General features: G+C 40.6%; 1 protein-coding gene and 1 pseudogene across 1 annotated transcript; both read left to right on the top strand.

Annotated features, from left to right (window-relative positions):
• Positions 1 to 9,309: 9,309 nt before the first annotated feature.
• Positions 9,310 to 10,976, top strand: NDN (necdin, MAGE family member). The gene has a single exon (XM_060617891.1). It carries the CDS (start codon positions 9,422 to 9,424, stop codon positions 10,394 to 10,396), a length of 975 nt encoding a protein of 324 aa, XP_060473874.1. The 5' UTR covers positions 9,310 to 9,421; the 3' UTR covers positions 10,397 to 10,976.
• A 4,777-nt stretch (positions 10,977 to 15,753) lies between these two features.
• LOC132668337 (ornithine decarboxylase antizyme 2 pseudogene) lies at positions 15,754 to 16,292 on the top strand (annotated as a pseudogene).
• Positions 16,293 to 16,500: the final 208 nt, after the last annotated feature.

Genomic DNA, 16,500 nt, shown 5'->3' with positions numbered 1-16,500 from the left:
CAAGCAGGGGTGAGGAGGAGAGAGAGGGGGGCACAGAATCCAAAGCAAGCTCCAGGCTCTGAGCTGTGCACCACACAGATATTCTTTATCCATTCATTAGTCGATGAACATTTGGGCTCTTTCCATCATTTAGCTCTTGTTGATAATGTCGCTATAAACATCAGGATGCAAGTGTCCCCTTCAAATCAGTATTTTAGTATCCTTTGAATAAATGCCTAGTAGTGCAATTGCTGGGTCATAGGGTATGTCTATTTTTAACTTTTTGAGGAAACTCCATACTGTTTTCCACAGTGGCTGTACCTGTTTGCATTCCCACCAACAGTATTAGAGGGTTCCCCATTCTCTGCATCCTCAGCAACACCTATTGTTTCTTGCGTTGTTAAGTATAGCCATTTGGACAGGTATGAGGTGATATCTCATTGTATTTTTGATTTGTATTTCCCAGATTCTGAGTGTTGTTGAGCATTTTTTCATGGGTCTGTTAGCCACCTGGCTGTCTTCTTTGGAATAAGGTTTATTCATGGCTTCTGCCCATTTTTAATTGGATTATTGGGTTTTTTGGGTGTTGAGTTGGATAAATTCTTTATACATTTTGGATACTAACACTTTATCAGATATTCCTAAATTTCTTCTCCCATTCCAAAGTTTATCTTTTAGTTTTGCTGATTCTTTTCTTTACTGCACAGATTTTTATCTTGATGATGCCCCAGTAGTTCATGTTTGCTTTTGTTTTCTTGCCTCTGGAGACGTATCTGGTAAGAAGTTTCTGGCCAAGGTCAAAGAGGTTGCTTCCTGTATTATCGTGTAGTATTTTGATGGTTTCCTGTTTCACATTTAGGTATTTAATCCATCCATGTTGTATGATGTAAGAAAGTGGTCCAGTTTCATTCTTTTGCATACTGATGCCCAGTATTCCCAAGACCTTTTATTGAACAGACTGTCTTCTTCCCACTGGATATTCTTTCCTGCTTTGTCAAAGATTAGTTGACCATATAGCTGTGGGTCCATTACTGGATTTTCTATTCTGTTCCATTGACCTGTCTGTTTTTATTCCAGTACCATACTGTCTTGGTAACTACAATTTTGTAAACTAGCTTGAAGTCCGGAATTGGGATGCCTCCAGATTTGCGTTTCTTTTTCAAGACTGATTTGGCTGTTTGGGTTCTTTTGTAGTTCATACAAATGTTATGATTGTTCTTTCTAGGTCTGAAAAAATGCTGGTGGTATTTTGGTAAGGATTACATTAAATGTGTAGATTCTATTGGGTATTATAAACTTTTTAACACTATATTTGCTTCCAATCAATTGAAGATGACACAAAGAAATGGGAAAACATTCCATGCTCTGACTCTTAACTACAGAGAAAAAAACTGAAGTTTACAGGGGGGTAGGTGGGGGGGGGAAGGTTTAAACAGGTTATGGGGATTAAGGAGTGCATTTGTTGAGATGAGCACTGGCTGTTGTATGTAAGTGTTGAATCACTAAATTCTATACCTGAAACTAATATTACACTGTATGTTAACTAACTGGAATTTAAATAAAAACTTGATAAAAAATCTAAAGTTAAGTGGGGCTTATTTACTTATTTAACTGGAACATTAGTAGAAGGGGAAATGTAAAGCTATAATTATAAAAATTACATAATTTTATATAATTATGTAATTATGTATATTAATTCCAGGCAATTAATGTGAGTAGGTGAAAGTAGTCATTCTAACAACTAAGAATTCCAATGCAATGAGGATTATTGGGTCCCATCTTTATGAAATGAAGAGCTTTCCTTATTCCAGAGTTAGTACCTGAATGTAAGATCTTAATTTATCAGTGGATAAGTGAGGGCTGATGCTATTTCCCACGGGACTCCTCAAGAGAGCCAATGTGACCTAATGATACTAAGACAGTGAACTCCTGGGGTGCCTGGGTGGCTCAGTCGGTTAAACGTCCAACTTCGGCTCAGGTTATGATCTCATGGTTTGTGAGTGTGAGCCCCACATTGGTCTCTGTACTGACAGTGCAGACCCTGCTTGGGATTCTCTCTCTTCCTCTCCCTCTGTCCCTTCCCGACATGTGCATGCTCTCTCTCTCTAAAAATTAATAAATAAGCTTAGGAAAAAATGATGTCAAAGAAATATTAAAAGAAAAAAACAAAACAGTGAACTCCTTTCATCTTGAGACCAGCCAATTGTGGATCAATATGACTCTCCAGTAGTAGACACCAAGGAGTAAAGAGAAATGCTAGATTTGGACTTTATCCAGCAGCATTTGCCATCTTTATTGTCTTGGAATGTGGCTCCTGTAAATCCCTAGGTACTCATTCTATACAATATTTAAATCATCTTTCTGGAAGAAAAGAGTTTTGCAAACATTCTTTCTTCCATTAATTTTTTTCCCAAGTATGTATATTATCTCTCTACTTCTCAAACTAGTACAATACTTGGATTCTCAACTTTCTTAACATATTATTGACCCCTGTGCTAGGCTGAAAAAAAAAATAGGCCTCCAAAAGATATCCATTCCCTAATCCCCAAAACTTGTAAATGTTACCTAATATAGAAAAAAAATGACTTTGCAAATATGAATATGTTCATATCTTAAGATGAGATCATCCTGGATTTAGAATAGTCCTTCAATGTAATGAATGATATATTTATAGGAGAAAGGAGAACAGCAGAGACACACTGGGGAGGCAGCGATGTGAACATCTGTGTGAAGATGGAGGTGGAGATTGGAATTGTTCTGACACAAGCCAAAATATGTCAGGAGCCACCAAAATATGGGAGAGGCAAGGAAGCTTCCTAAAGCTTCCTAAAGGAAGCTTTCTTCCCTAGGAGTGTGGCCATGCCTTGATTTCAGATTTCAGGTGCCACAGAAGAATAAACTTCTATTCTTTTAAGGCACCAAGTTTGTAGTAATTTGTTTCAGTAGCGCAAGGAAACTGAAATGGGGGAAGATTTTAATTTCAGAAAATGTACTGCTTTCAGTGTGGAGAATAAACTTATGAATAAATACATAAGTGAGAAGATGCATTAGAAATCCATGGTAGTAATCCAGGTGAGAAAGCACAGTGGAAAAGAAGTGTCATGTTGAGAGATGTATAATGGTGGCATTTAGAAGGCAAGAACTGTGTGATTAATTGGATACAAGAGATAAAGAAGAACCGATCAATGGCATTTATTTTTTTTTCCCTGGGGATCCTGAGTAGACAGTTATTTTACATACTGTGAAATAAAGAACATACAGACAACTGAACATGCAGAAAACTGAATTTAAAGATCAAAGTCATAATGTTAAGATGTCCTTTAAGCATTTGGATATCCAGTTCTAGACCATAGCGGAGACATTTTAGACTAAAGGAATAAATTTGGGACTCATCAGTGTATAGATGCCAGCTTCAAGCTCTGGTAGATGGTGTTTTTTCAGAGGACATAGGGTGAGAAGAGAAAGCAACATAAAACATGACCAGCAGGACCACAGGAAACCTTAACTTTTAGGCAACAGTTGGTGAAAGAGACATTTTCAAAATATTTGACAAGATGCTGACAGAGAGTTACTGGCTTTCCCCAGGGTCCCTTGTGTACATTGAAGACCAAAGGGTCTCTCTGGAAGAATAACTGTGGCCTGTGTGTGTGTGTGTGTGTGTGTGTGTGTGTGTGTGTTATCAGTATAGGTGAGGAAGCCAACAGTGGACTTAGTAGATAAGTGGATCATTAAAAGGATAATAGGAGGGGGCACCTGGGTGGCTCAGTCAGTCAAGCATCCAACTTCAGCTCAGGTCATGATCTCATGGTTTGTGAATTCGAATCCCGCATTGGGCTCCCTGTTCTCAGTGTGGAGCCTGCTTCAGATCCTGTCTCCCTCTCTCTCTGCCCCTCCCTGCTCTCTCTTTCTCTCACTCTCTCTCTCAAAAATAAATAAACATGAAAAAAGGTAACAGGGAATACTACAAACACCACTACACACATAAAATTGACAACTTAGATGAAATGAACCAACTTTGAACTACAAAGTACCAAAACTCATCAAACTGAAAAAAAGAATCTGATAGACATACAACAAATTGAATAAATTGAATGTGTAGTTACATACCATCTGAAAAAGAAATCTCTAGGTACTGATGGTTTCACAAAAAAAAAAAAAATCTACCAAACACTTAAAAAAGAAATAAAACCAGTTCTACACATGTTCTTTCATAAAATAGAAGAGGAAGGAATAGTCTCCAAATAATTTTATAAGACTCTAATGTCCTGATATCAAAACCAGATAAACACAGTACAAAAAACTGACAGACAAATACCCCTGATGTACACATACACAAGAATCCTCAACAAAGTATCAGCAGATTAAGTTCAGCAACATGTAAAAAGAATTAAACACCACAAACTTGAACCCAGGGTCTGAATGAATAGGATTTATCTTCAAGATAATTGTTGAACATGAATAATCTATTTTAATATGTCCTAGAAATAGATCCCATGAGGAAAGTCATATGATAGCTTGGAAAGAGGCTTATATGACCTGGACCTGCTGGTTGGATCTGTCTTTCTTCACTCCTCCCTGCTTGTCATTTTCAGTGGTTCTCAACTAGAAAACTGTACTGCCCATAAAAGGGCTTTTGGCAGTGTACAGGGAAGGTGTGCATTTTTTTTTCTTTTCTTACACTTTATTTTTGTTGCTCCCATGTCTGGAAGTCATTTATACATGTGTGAAGGGGACAGAGGTATGAATCTTTGTGGTATGTATAATGAAAGATTATCACATAATTTCACATAATGAAAAATTATCCTGTCCTTATGATAGATGGTTCTCTTTGAAGAGCCTTGCTCTAGACATTCTCTCAGGGTGATGTTATTACCATCTCTATCTTCCAAACTTATCTTTTTAGCCCAGGCATCTTTTATGAGACCTATATATAGGTCTCATATATCTGGATATATATATATATATATATATATATATATATATATATATAATCATATATCCTCATATATCTGGATATATATATCCAGATATCTGCTTGTCATGTCTGCTTTCTTCCCTCAGGTAGTTATCTACAGATAGTTTCAGGAGGTGGTGCCCCCATATCCTAGCCACAAGGCAGTGCTCCATCTCAGACAACCCCCAAAACACAATCCTGATATTCATAGTCTCTCTTACATTTTCTTATTATTTATGTCTTCCTTGGCATCCTTAACGAACAAAAGTTTCCTCTGTTCTATGCTCTGTGACAACATTGTGGCTCTTCGCAGTATGTTATGCCATATCATTATGCATAATAATAATTTATCAATTGTTTGTTTATGATCTTTTTTCTCCACCATTTCCATTCAGTACAGATTGCAGAGATCACATCTCTCCTTCTCATTATAACCCCAGGTACAATGCCTGAAATGTAGACTTTAATAGTTGCAGAATGAAGATGAAATTCAAGCCATCATCCTTTGTCAAGAGGAGTCCTCCAAAAGGTCCCCTAATTGGTTTGTCTGTCTCTCCCTGTCCACCTACCTCCAACTCAAGTCTTAACTCTGATTCCAGTTGATCTTCCTAAAAGATAATCCTAACCTGGTTAGTCCCTGAGAGTTGGCAGGCTGTATTGTGGGTCTGGGAAGGACTAGAAGGTCTCCCGTTCAATGAGTGTTCTTGGGCCTCAGTTGGACAGGCATGTGCAGTGTCACCCTTGGGAGACTAGAGAAGATGAGAAAGCAGGGTTGTGGTCCCTTCCCCCTTCCCAACCATTGAAAGCAGCACTTCCTGTCCTCACTTACTATTTTCTAACACAAAGGGGCCAACCTGCCAAATAGTCCAATTGTTTCCCCCTTAGACTGAGCTACTTTTCTAAAATGCAAATCTTTCAGGCACATGATAGTCATTGCTCAATATTTGCTGAACACATTAATGTGAGTTCTCTGTTTCAATTCCTTGGCCTGCAAGGCATTTGGGGCCCAAATGGGGGCTCCAAGGTGGAGGTTGCTGCCTATGTTGACAGGAAAGAGCCAGAAGGATTCACATTTCATTTGGGGCCTCTGGGCCTCTTCACTGTGAGCATGCGTGCTGTCCACTGGAAGCTCTGGAATGACCCCCCTTCCTCTGTTCACTATGGAAACAAGTGCCAGGACAGGCTTCTCCTCCTACTCCAGAGTCTGCCAAGAACAGCCTATTCCACAGCTGTGTAATGTGTTCCACATTACAGAGTCTGAAGTATCGCACCAGCAAAAGTATCTGTACCAGAATGTTATAATTTCCTCCATACATTTCATATGTCCATGGAACTTCTACTTACAGAATCTTGATTTAAAGAGTAGCCATTCATTGATTTATTTGAGGATATTTTGTAAAGTTCAGGCTTTTGCTTCTAAAATGTAGGCCTGAAAGAACTCATTGCCCATATCAAATAGGTCTGACCCTGGAGACACCCAGAAAGCCTAAGTTATCCTCAACATTCTCAGAGCATCACTGGAGTTACAGCTCCAAATCTTGACCCTTAAATTAAGGAAATTGTGGATGTCCCATATATATTCACTTCCTCATCTTTCCTATTGTGTCATCGTTCCTTTTTCTTATCATTCTGAAGATATGCATGTCTGGTTTATGGGTAGGCACCTTATTAGGTACGTATCAAGCTACTGACTCCTTCCATGACACATGTGCAGGTATACTTTTTCTACTTAAAGGCTACCCCAAGCTTTATTTTTTCTTACCCTCCCCCGTTGAAGTTTCTTCTTGATAGGAAATTGAGTCTCTTCAGCATACTATTTTCTGGAAAGACAATGCTAACACTTGGGATTTGAGAGTGAACAGCACTAGGGGTCTACCCTGTACATGGTTTCAGACTTGAGGATCAGTTTTGATTCTTTAAACCCTCTGAGCATCCTCCTTCACAGAGGTCATAATACACAGGCACTGGTACAGTATTAAACAACCCTCCTGTCAGAAGTAGGGTGTGAAGTGAGCTGTGGTAGAGATGGGTGACCATTGTTTGCCATGGGCACCTTCACCAGAATGAGGCCCATTCCAGTTCAGGCAGCAACTGAAACCCAAGCAAACTCTTTGGTCAGAACTCTGATATCCCACTGAAGCAGGATATACTGCAGGAGCTCATATATTTTTATAATTGTTTTTAAAATTGCTTTCATACTTTTTATATGTAAGTGTTTTATAGATTTATAATTTTGTGCCCAAACTTGCAATTTAACTTCATGAATCTATTAAATCTAGAAAGATGAAATATGAGGATGTAATTTTCATAACCTCACAATGGCAAAACTTATGGCTCATAACCAAAGCTGAGCTGAGATTTAAATAATAGACTCCAACATTTTCATTATTAAAAATACCCTAGGCATGCCTGGGTGGCCCAGTCAGTTAAGCGTCCAACTTTTGATTTTGGGTCAGTTCATGATCTCATGGTTTGTGCATTCGAGCCCCTAGTTGGGCTTTGCACTGACAGCAAGGAGCCTGCTTGGGATACTCTCTTTCCTTCTCTCTCTCTGTCCCTCCTATGTTCACACTCTCTCTCATTCTCTCAAAATAAATATATAAGCTTAATTTTTTAAATACCTTAAATGAACTAGTTAAGCCAAATAGTTAACCCGCAAAAAATCCAAATTTAAGAAAAAGAAAAAAGAAGAAAACTAATGGAGACAAAATGAGGATTGTTCTAAGATGAATAAGGGCAGTAAGTTGATTCAATAGCCATTTTTAAATAATAAAACAACAAATATAACTGACACAACTCTGTAAAATGTATTAAAAATAGAAATCCATATATTAAATAAAAAGAAAATGATAAATAGGAAAAAGTCCAACTAAGGCATATCTGAACGATCTGTAGGAATTACCCCTGTGAAATGAAAGGTTAAGGAGATCTACTGGAGGCATTGTCCTGCCAAAGGTGAAGCAAGCATGAAAATCCAAAGATAGAAAAATAATATGAAAACAATTCCAAGCCAATCTTCTTGGGAAAAAAAATAAAGTGTGAAATGAGAAAGTTGATACAAGTAAATACAAAGAGGACTCTGGAAATGTCAAGACAATACTTTAAATATGCTTAAATAACAGACTCAAGACAGCACATATTGAAGAAGCTGTTCCCTTGAGGAAACCCAGGAAGAGCTGAAGGACCACATTGGCTCAGACTAGGGATCCTTATCAGCCTTAGAAACCCTGGATTCAGAGGCTTTTACACCCACCTCTTTCTTCATAGTTGCTTCCCTGGGAGTGTCAATTTCATTTTTGCTCAGTGTGGATCTGTTCTCTGAAATTAAAAACAAAAAAAAAAAAACAAAAAAAAAAAAAAAAAAAACAGCAGAAAACAAAACACACACACACACACACACACACACACACACGACCATAAATATGTTGCATCTCTTTGGTCATGAGAGATATTGCCAGTTATGATTTTAGGGGACCCATGTTAAAAAAAAAAAAAAAAAAAGAGTTGGAAGCGATTTGGGTGCGGCTTCCAAATAGGACCAGCCAGTTTCTGAGAGAGGGTAGGGGTGGGATCCCATGACAAGAAGAAGTTTTGTCATTAGGGAAGGGAGGGTGCTGGGCAGATAAGGAAAAAGGTTGTTCTAATGAATATGACAATCTTTGTGTGATGGGTTCTTAATGGAAGAATTAAAAGGAAATCAAAGTGAACCGAGGGAAGTAAAAGAAAACTTAAACCAAAATCAATGACCGTGAAAACACTAGCAATGTCATTCGTTTATCATATCCAAGAAAGTTCTGTTTGCACATGGATTGATTAAATTCTGCATTTCTCATTTTATAACCTCCCCGTGTAGCAGAGACTCCACCAATTTTTATAGGTATTTCTCAGGATTAGAATCTGTGCCAACCTCTTCTCAGTTTACATTTTTTGTTGGGCAATCCCGATCTTTCTCTTGGTTTAAAGTCTCACACTCATTGTCACAAAACTCAAGTTTACACACCAGCCTAGAACTTTCTCTGGGACTTTTATATCTACCCTGATTCTGCATACACCCAATTAAACATTTCCCAAAAAACTGAAGAAACTTATCTTAGAAACTTACCATCTATACTCAAACTTTCTAGCGCTCCTTCTCCAGTGCTCTTGCATCTCCCTCCCCTCCTTCCCATCACCTCCTCAGCTCAAAGGGGACAACTGCGGGTCACTGCTGCCCCATTTCAGGGTGCTCCCCACTACTTCTGTGGGGCCTCAAATCACAACCGCCCCGTCGGGCTCCCAGCCCTGCCCCACCCCCCTGCTGCGGTCAAGCCTTCAGCCGGCGGACGCGCAAGCGCAGTGGCGGGTCCCGCCGCCGCCCCGCCCCGCCCGGCTGCTGCGGAAGGCGCCGCGCGCAGCAACGCGCACTTCCTCTCCAGGAGTCCGCAGAGGGAGCGCAGGCTCGAAGAGCTCCTGGACGCAAAGGCCCTGCCCTTGTCAGAGGGAGCCGTTATGTCCGAACAAAGTAAGGATGTGTGTGACCCTGACTCTGCACCCCAGGCTTCCAACTCCGAGGTGCACATCAGTCCTGGGGTCCCCGGGGGGCCCTCCCAGCCCGCGTCTCAGGCCGCGACCCTCGCAGCGCCAGAGAGCCCTCCTCTAGGCCCGATCGAAGCCCCGCTGGCTTCGCCTCCGCCCCAGGCCCCAAGCGAGGAGGGAGACCCGAAGGCCCTGCAGCAGGCTGCGGAGGAAGGCCGCGCCCACCAAGCCCCAGCGGCCCAGCCTGGCCCAGCGCCGCCAGCCCCGGCCCAGCTGGTGCAGAAGGCGCACGAGCTCATGTGGTACGTGTTGGTCAAGGATCAGAAGAGAATGATCATCTGGTTCCCAGACATGGTGAAGGATGTCATCGGCAGTTACAAGAAATGGTGCAGAAGCATTCTCAGACGCACCAGCCTCATCCTCGCACGAGTGTTCGGGCTACACCTGAGGCTGACTAGCCTGCACACGATGGAGTTTTCGCTTGTCAAAGCGCTTGAGCCGGAGGAGCTGGACAGGGTGGCGCTGAGCAACCGTATGCCTATGACAGGCCTCCTGCTGATGATCCTGAGCCTCATCTATGTGAAGGGTCGCGGTGCAAGAGAGAGTGCCGTCTGGAACGTGCTGCGCATCCTGGGGCTGCGGCCCTGGAAGAAGCACTCCACCTTTGGAGATGTGAGAAAGCTCATCACCGAGGAGTTCGTCCAACAGAATTACCTGAAATACCAGCGCGTACCCCACGTTGAGCCACCTGAGTACGAGTTCTTCTGGGGTTCCCGTGCCAGCCGTGAAATCACCAAGATGCAAATCATGGAGTTCCTGGCCAGGGTCTTTAAGAAAGACCCCCAGGCCTGGCCTTCCCGATACAGAGAGGCTCTGGAGGAGGCCAGAGCTCTGCCGGAGGCTGATCCCACTGCCCACTGCCCCCGCAGCAGTGTCTCCGAGGACTAGCAAGGTCTGGAGGCAGATTAATGGTTTCTGACCCTCACCAGGGCGGTGGAGGGGTGGGGGTGGGACAATAGAGTATTCAGGATTTACAGTGCAGTATTTCACGTGTAACTTTAAGGTTTCAGTACAGTGCTTTTATACTTTTTAATGCAATGTTGTATTCAGTTCAGTACTATTAGATAGTGTGCAGGATTTATGCATGTTTGTTTATAAGTAAGCTCGGTTGGTGCTTTCGCTTTTGTGCTACCTTTCTTGAATTTTTGTACCAGAGACGTGCTAAACTTATGAAATACATTGAGAAATTTTCCATCTTATTCTTTTATATGGAACGGATGATGTGTATTAGGTAGACTACTTCTGGAGAGTTTGGAAGAACTCACCAGTAAAGCTGGCCTAACCAAGAGGAGAGTCAAGGCCCCCCTCTTTATGACCTCGCTGGGCACAGTAAACATCCATGTGGAGTGCAGTGATGTGAACTGAAACGACCTCGATGTGGGCACTTGGCACAGTTTACTAAACACAAATACAACCCCACCATGAGTAAACTTTAAAGTAAACATTAAAGATTCTTGTGATACAATCATTTTTGGAAAAGCGTACTCTATCTTTTTAGTACTGTAGTATGGATTGGGAATGAGACATTGTACCAACTGTACAAATATGGTAATTTCATCTAATAGGGTGGGAAAATCACTGCTCTATCGCTACTCATAAATGTGTGAAGTTTTTTTAAAAATGTAACTTACATGTTCATCTCAAAACTGACAAAGACAGAAAAGTGTAAAAACAAAGCAAAAATGTTCATAATCACATCACATAGAAACAAGGGTTGATATTTACAGTTCCTTTCTTACATTTTCTACATTTTATTAAAATTAGCTGACTTTTGTGGGCACTTAAAAATGGGGCATTGTGCTAAAGTCCTTTATGTATATTTTCTCTTTGTCTTTAATACTTAAAACAGCCTTTCAAGCAGGCACTTACCATATCTGCACCATGGAGGAAGTACAGGAACAAAGTATGTAATTAACTTTCCCCAGATCATAAAGCTTAGTGAGAGGAGGAGCTAGGATTTGAATCCACACAGAATATGTCAGGCCCTATACATTTCTCTCCCTGCCTACAACTGCCCCACACTTCCTGCTTTTTAATTTCATTCCTAAAATTCCATGTTTGAGAATGTACTCTTAGCTCCCTACCCCCAAAATGCAAATTCACACACAGGCTAGGGATTTAATTTTTCTAATGAATCCTCACATTAATCTTTTAGAGGAAGCAATCTTATTCTGATTGTATAAATCAAGAAACTTTGTTTCAGAGAGATTAATGGACTTAACCAGATCATATTACTGCTTAGCAGTGAAGCCAAGAATTGAAACATGGTCTTCCCTGAAGGACTGAGATGAAGGTGCCTTCTCTTGAACAGTGATGTCAGAGGAACACACAGGAAACTACCTAGGAGAGGGAGGTGGAATTGGGGTGGGAAGGTTGCCTATTAGGACATATGTGATCCAGCAGTTCTTAAATCGCAATGGGCCACTAGGCAATCCCTCCCAGGGTGAAATGGGGTGAGGATGGGGGTAAGGGGCAATGATGAGATAAATCTTATTATGAAGCTTTCAATCCTGTAAGGAGTGGGGCAAGAAATGGGCCTTTAAAAATGGCCATAAAGCCTTCAAACTTCAGAATATTGGAAAAGATCATTTTTTAAAGCCAGAATCTTTTCTGGAGAAAGACCTAATAAAGGGAACACATATGTGACATCCCCCCCCCCCCAAAGAAGTAAATGGAGTTGTATTTGTGTGAAGGATTACAGTCTGGATTGAAAGCTAGGATTCTTAACACTTAATGGCATAACTGAATAGGTAGATGCAGGTGCTAAAAATGCTCAAGAAGTCTCACGTGCTCAGATGAAATCCGTCTCCAGTTTAGTAGACTTACTGTGAAGTCTCCCATGGCAAGGCATTTCTGCAGTAACTCAGGCAGGGGTGACCTGACTTTGATGCCACCAACTTACCCAGAGCCAAGGTATCTGTTTAGAAATTTTAGAAATGTTAAAAGATTTTACTTCTCATCACCCAAAAATTCTCTACAAAATCAAAACAAATCTGCCCCATTTAAATTTAAAATAATGGGGATATCCAGGATGTTCCACTTCTGGAGCAGGGCCACAGCTGTCACTCCTGCCATGGCAGGGTGCTGGTCATTTTGTCTAATGTCCTATTGCTTTCCTCACTTCTGGTTTGACTCCTGGCAGCAACTGTAACTCCTGTACACTTCTTTCAGTCAAACCCAGAGGTCACTGGGCAGGCAGTCCCTCACCTCCCACTTAACCCCCTGTGTTTGTATTCACCTTGCTTACTGCTATGAGAGACAGGGAGAACCACTCCAAAGCTGCCCAAGCTCACAGACACAACCACATCACCCATGACCTAGAGGACTGAACTTCTGCAGAAGGAGAAAGACCTTATAATGAGAAATGAGGAGCTGACCTCAGCAAGTCACATGGGCAGGGCTGCTCACCTCCTATACTATCTCAGAGGCAGCCAGACCTAAAGGAGGAGGCTTTCTAGCATGCATCAGTGTTAACTTTATGACATTTGGTCCAGCAGTTATCTGCCCCAGCATGGGGCGGGAGCATTCAATACCTTTCTTAGATTTTCAAACTGGGCATAAATAAAATGTTGGAGGGTTTGTCAAATATTTTCCAAAAGTTTCACCTACAAGGTGCTGGGAGAGGTCATTCAGAAAGGACCGCAAATCCTTGTTATTCATCTTGGATGACAGTGTGGTGAATCTCTAGACTGCTGTGGCTGGGAAAGAGTTCCTAATTTCTCAGAATGTGATACATTTTATCTGTTCTGTCAACTGGAATGTCACTTTTTTACAAACACCACACACATACTTCACTGTAATGAACTTCATTTTATTAAATTCATGGAGGGAAAAAGCGCCTTTTTAAACTTAATATAAAATATAATGCCACCTGCTCTAAGCTATTCTAGAGAGGAAAATGACTTTTGTAGTATCATTATTAAATTGGACTATGTATTTCAAATAAACTTGGTATACAGCTTAGTGTTTCCTTTGCTTGAAAAGCTTTCTATGTCCCCCTCCACCTTGAGCCTTCATCTGACTAACTCATGAACACCACTTCTGGTGGAAATGCTTTTCTAGCCTTCAAAAGCACAGCCATGTTCTCCCAGTGTTACAGCAGCATCCCAGACTGTTCACACAATGTACACAGGCTGTTTATAAATATTTTTAGTTTCTTTCTCTCTTCATGGATTGTTACATACTTAAAAATAAAAACTGCATCTGTCATTTTTATCAATTCCTTGATGTTTAACGTAGGGACTGGCATGGCATATGTATATGCTGATAAATACTTGTATGACTTGAGAAACTGAAAACATTATAATAGACCTACTCCATCACACAGCAAAACAAAACCAAACACAGAAAATAATGGTCAACTACTCTATAGTAGATGGAATATGGACAAGTTGAAATTAGAGAAAATTTTTTCAGAAAAAAAAATAGTGTAAACAAGAATTTTTTAAAGAGTCAGTTCTTTAGTTAAAACAATTAAATATTTATTTTTGAGAGGGAGAGACAGAGCATGAGCAGGGGAGCGGTAGAGAGAGAGGGAAACACAGAATCTGAAGCAGCTCAAGGCTCTGGACTGTCAACACAGAGCCTGACACGGGGCTCAAACTCACAGACCGCAAGATCATGACCTGAGCTGAAGTCGGAAGCAACCAAGTCACCAAGGTGCCTAAAGAGTCAGTTCTTTAAATAAACTAAGAAATTGGGCCTATATCTAGCATGATTTTATTTATTAATTTTATTTTTTGTTGATACACAATTGACATATACTGTTCTATTAGTTTTAGGTGAAAAACATAATGATTTGATATATGTATATATTTTGAAATGATTGCAATTAGTTAACAACCATCACCACACATTGTTACATTTTTTTTTCTTGTGATGAGAACTTTTTTAGGGATGTTTTTATTTTGTAAATTTTTATTATTGAATTATAGTTGACATGCAGTGATATGTTAGTTTTAGGTGTACAACACAGTGATTCAACAATTCTATACATTACTCAATGTTCACTATGATAAGGTGAACAGCATAGGGAATATAGTCAATAACATTGTAATGATATTGTATGGTGACAGATGGTGACAACATCTCATGATGTTGAGAACTTTTAAAATCCGCTCTCCTAGCAACTTTCAAATGTGCAATACAGTACTGTTAACTATAGTCACCAGGCTTCAAATTACATCCCCAGTTCTCATAACTGGAAGTATGTACTTTTCGACCACCTTTACTCATCTCATCTCACCCCTCAATCACCATCTCTGACAACCATTAATTCTTTGTATCTATGTTTCATTTTATTTCTAAGATTCCACTTATGGGGTGTCTAGATGGCTCAGTCATCAGAACATGAGACTCTTGATCTTGGGGTTCTAAGTTCAAGCCCCACGATGGGTGTAGAGATTACTTAAAAATTTTTTAAATCTTAAAAAAAGATTCAGTTTTAAGTGACATCATGTGGCATATATCTGTCAGACTTACTTCACTTAACATAATGCTCTCAAGTTTCATCCATGTTGAAACTGGCAGGATTTCCTTCCTTTTTATGGCTGAATATTCATATATATTTATATATTACATTTTCTTTATTCTTCAACTGATAGGCATTTAAGTTGTTTCCATGTATTGGCCATTATAAATAATGTTGAAATGAACATGAGGTTTCAAATATATTTTCAAGTAATGATTTTGTTTCCTTTGGATAAATGCCCAGAAGTGGAATTCCTGGATCCCATGATAGTTCTATTTTTAATTTTTTGAGGAACCTTCAGACTACTGCATTGGTTTATAGTTCCCCCAACTGTACACAAGTGTTCTCTTTTCTCCACATCCTCATCAATGCTTATTTCCTGTCTTTTTGATAATAGCCATTCTAACAGATATGAGGCAGATTTTTTTTTCTTCTTGTTCATTTGTCTTTAGGAGAAACAGAGCAAATAAATAACTTCTTACTAGGAAGATGAGCAAAAGACACAAACAAATTAGTGTTCCAAAGGCAACAGATAGTTAAGTGCAAAAATGAAAAGGAAAACAAAAATCACCCACACTTCTTAAATCAAGATACTGTTTGAGTTGGAGAAAGGTGTTCACTGTGGCAGAAGGATGACTCTGGGCCAGGGCCTGACAGGGACTTAGTGTGCAGAGATCACCCAGAACCCAAGACTGTGTGAACCTACACCCACCGTCTCATCCACCTACCCACTCTATGCAGCCACCTACTCCCACCCTGAGCAGAACCACAGAGGATGATAAACACCCAGGACAGTAGTATTTTGCCTTTGAGTAACTGTCCGCAGCTCCAGTGCCACAGGCACATTGTTCCAGGGCCTCTGTGGTACTCCTGATGCCCCTCAGCCACTGTCAAAGATCCCAGTGGGTGAAGGGGAGGTAGGGATACTTCTCTCTGAGCTATAATGTCTAAGGACGAGAAGCACCATGTGACCCATGGAAAACCTCACATCGTCCACTTCCAGTATGAGGTCCCCTAGGTGAAAGTCTTCCTGAGATGTAGCCCTGTCCGTCCAGAGCCTGTTTGTAGAAATCCCAAATAGATTCTCAGCTGATGGGAGCAAAGAAGGATTGTTAGCACTGCCAGAGTTTTCTGAAGAGACGGTGAAAATGAACTATGTCTTCATGTGCTTCAGGAAGGGCCAGGAAGAGAGTCCACTCCTGAAGACCTTCAGGGCTTTCAGATTGTGAATCCAGACCATTCCTGAGTTCTCTCTGGGCCATATGTGATGTTCATGGTTTACCCCTGGACCAGAACTTGTCTGATGAGGATTAATGGCCATAGAGGATGTTTTGCCCAAGAGCCACAGTTGGAGGAGAGAAAAAATTGGGCAGGCCTGGGACAATGGAGGGGGTTTCATGATGTCTAGGGAAGGACACTAAGGGGCTCAGAGTGAGGGTTGCCTATTGTGTTCTCTGAGTTGACTAGTTGAAATTGTTTTCCCAAAAAGAACAATATAAACATATTCTTCATATGTAATCAC

This window comes from Panthera onca, chromosome B3 (genome assembly GCF_046562875.1).
Source record: "Panthera onca isolate mPanOnc1 chromosome B3, mPanOnc1 haplotype 2, whole genome shotgun sequence".
Taxonomy (NCBI): domain Eukaryota; kingdom Metazoa; phylum Chordata; class Mammalia; order Carnivora; family Felidae; genus Panthera; species Panthera onca.
Note: the sequence above shows the minus strand (reverse complement) of the source record. Positions and strands in the feature narration are given on the sequence as shown.

What these genes read in the sequence shown, in the direction of transcription:
- NDN (XM_060617891.1), top strand. Translation starts at nt 9,422, where the DNA reads ATGTCCGAACAAAGTAAGGATGTGTGTGACCCTGACTCTGCACCCCAG.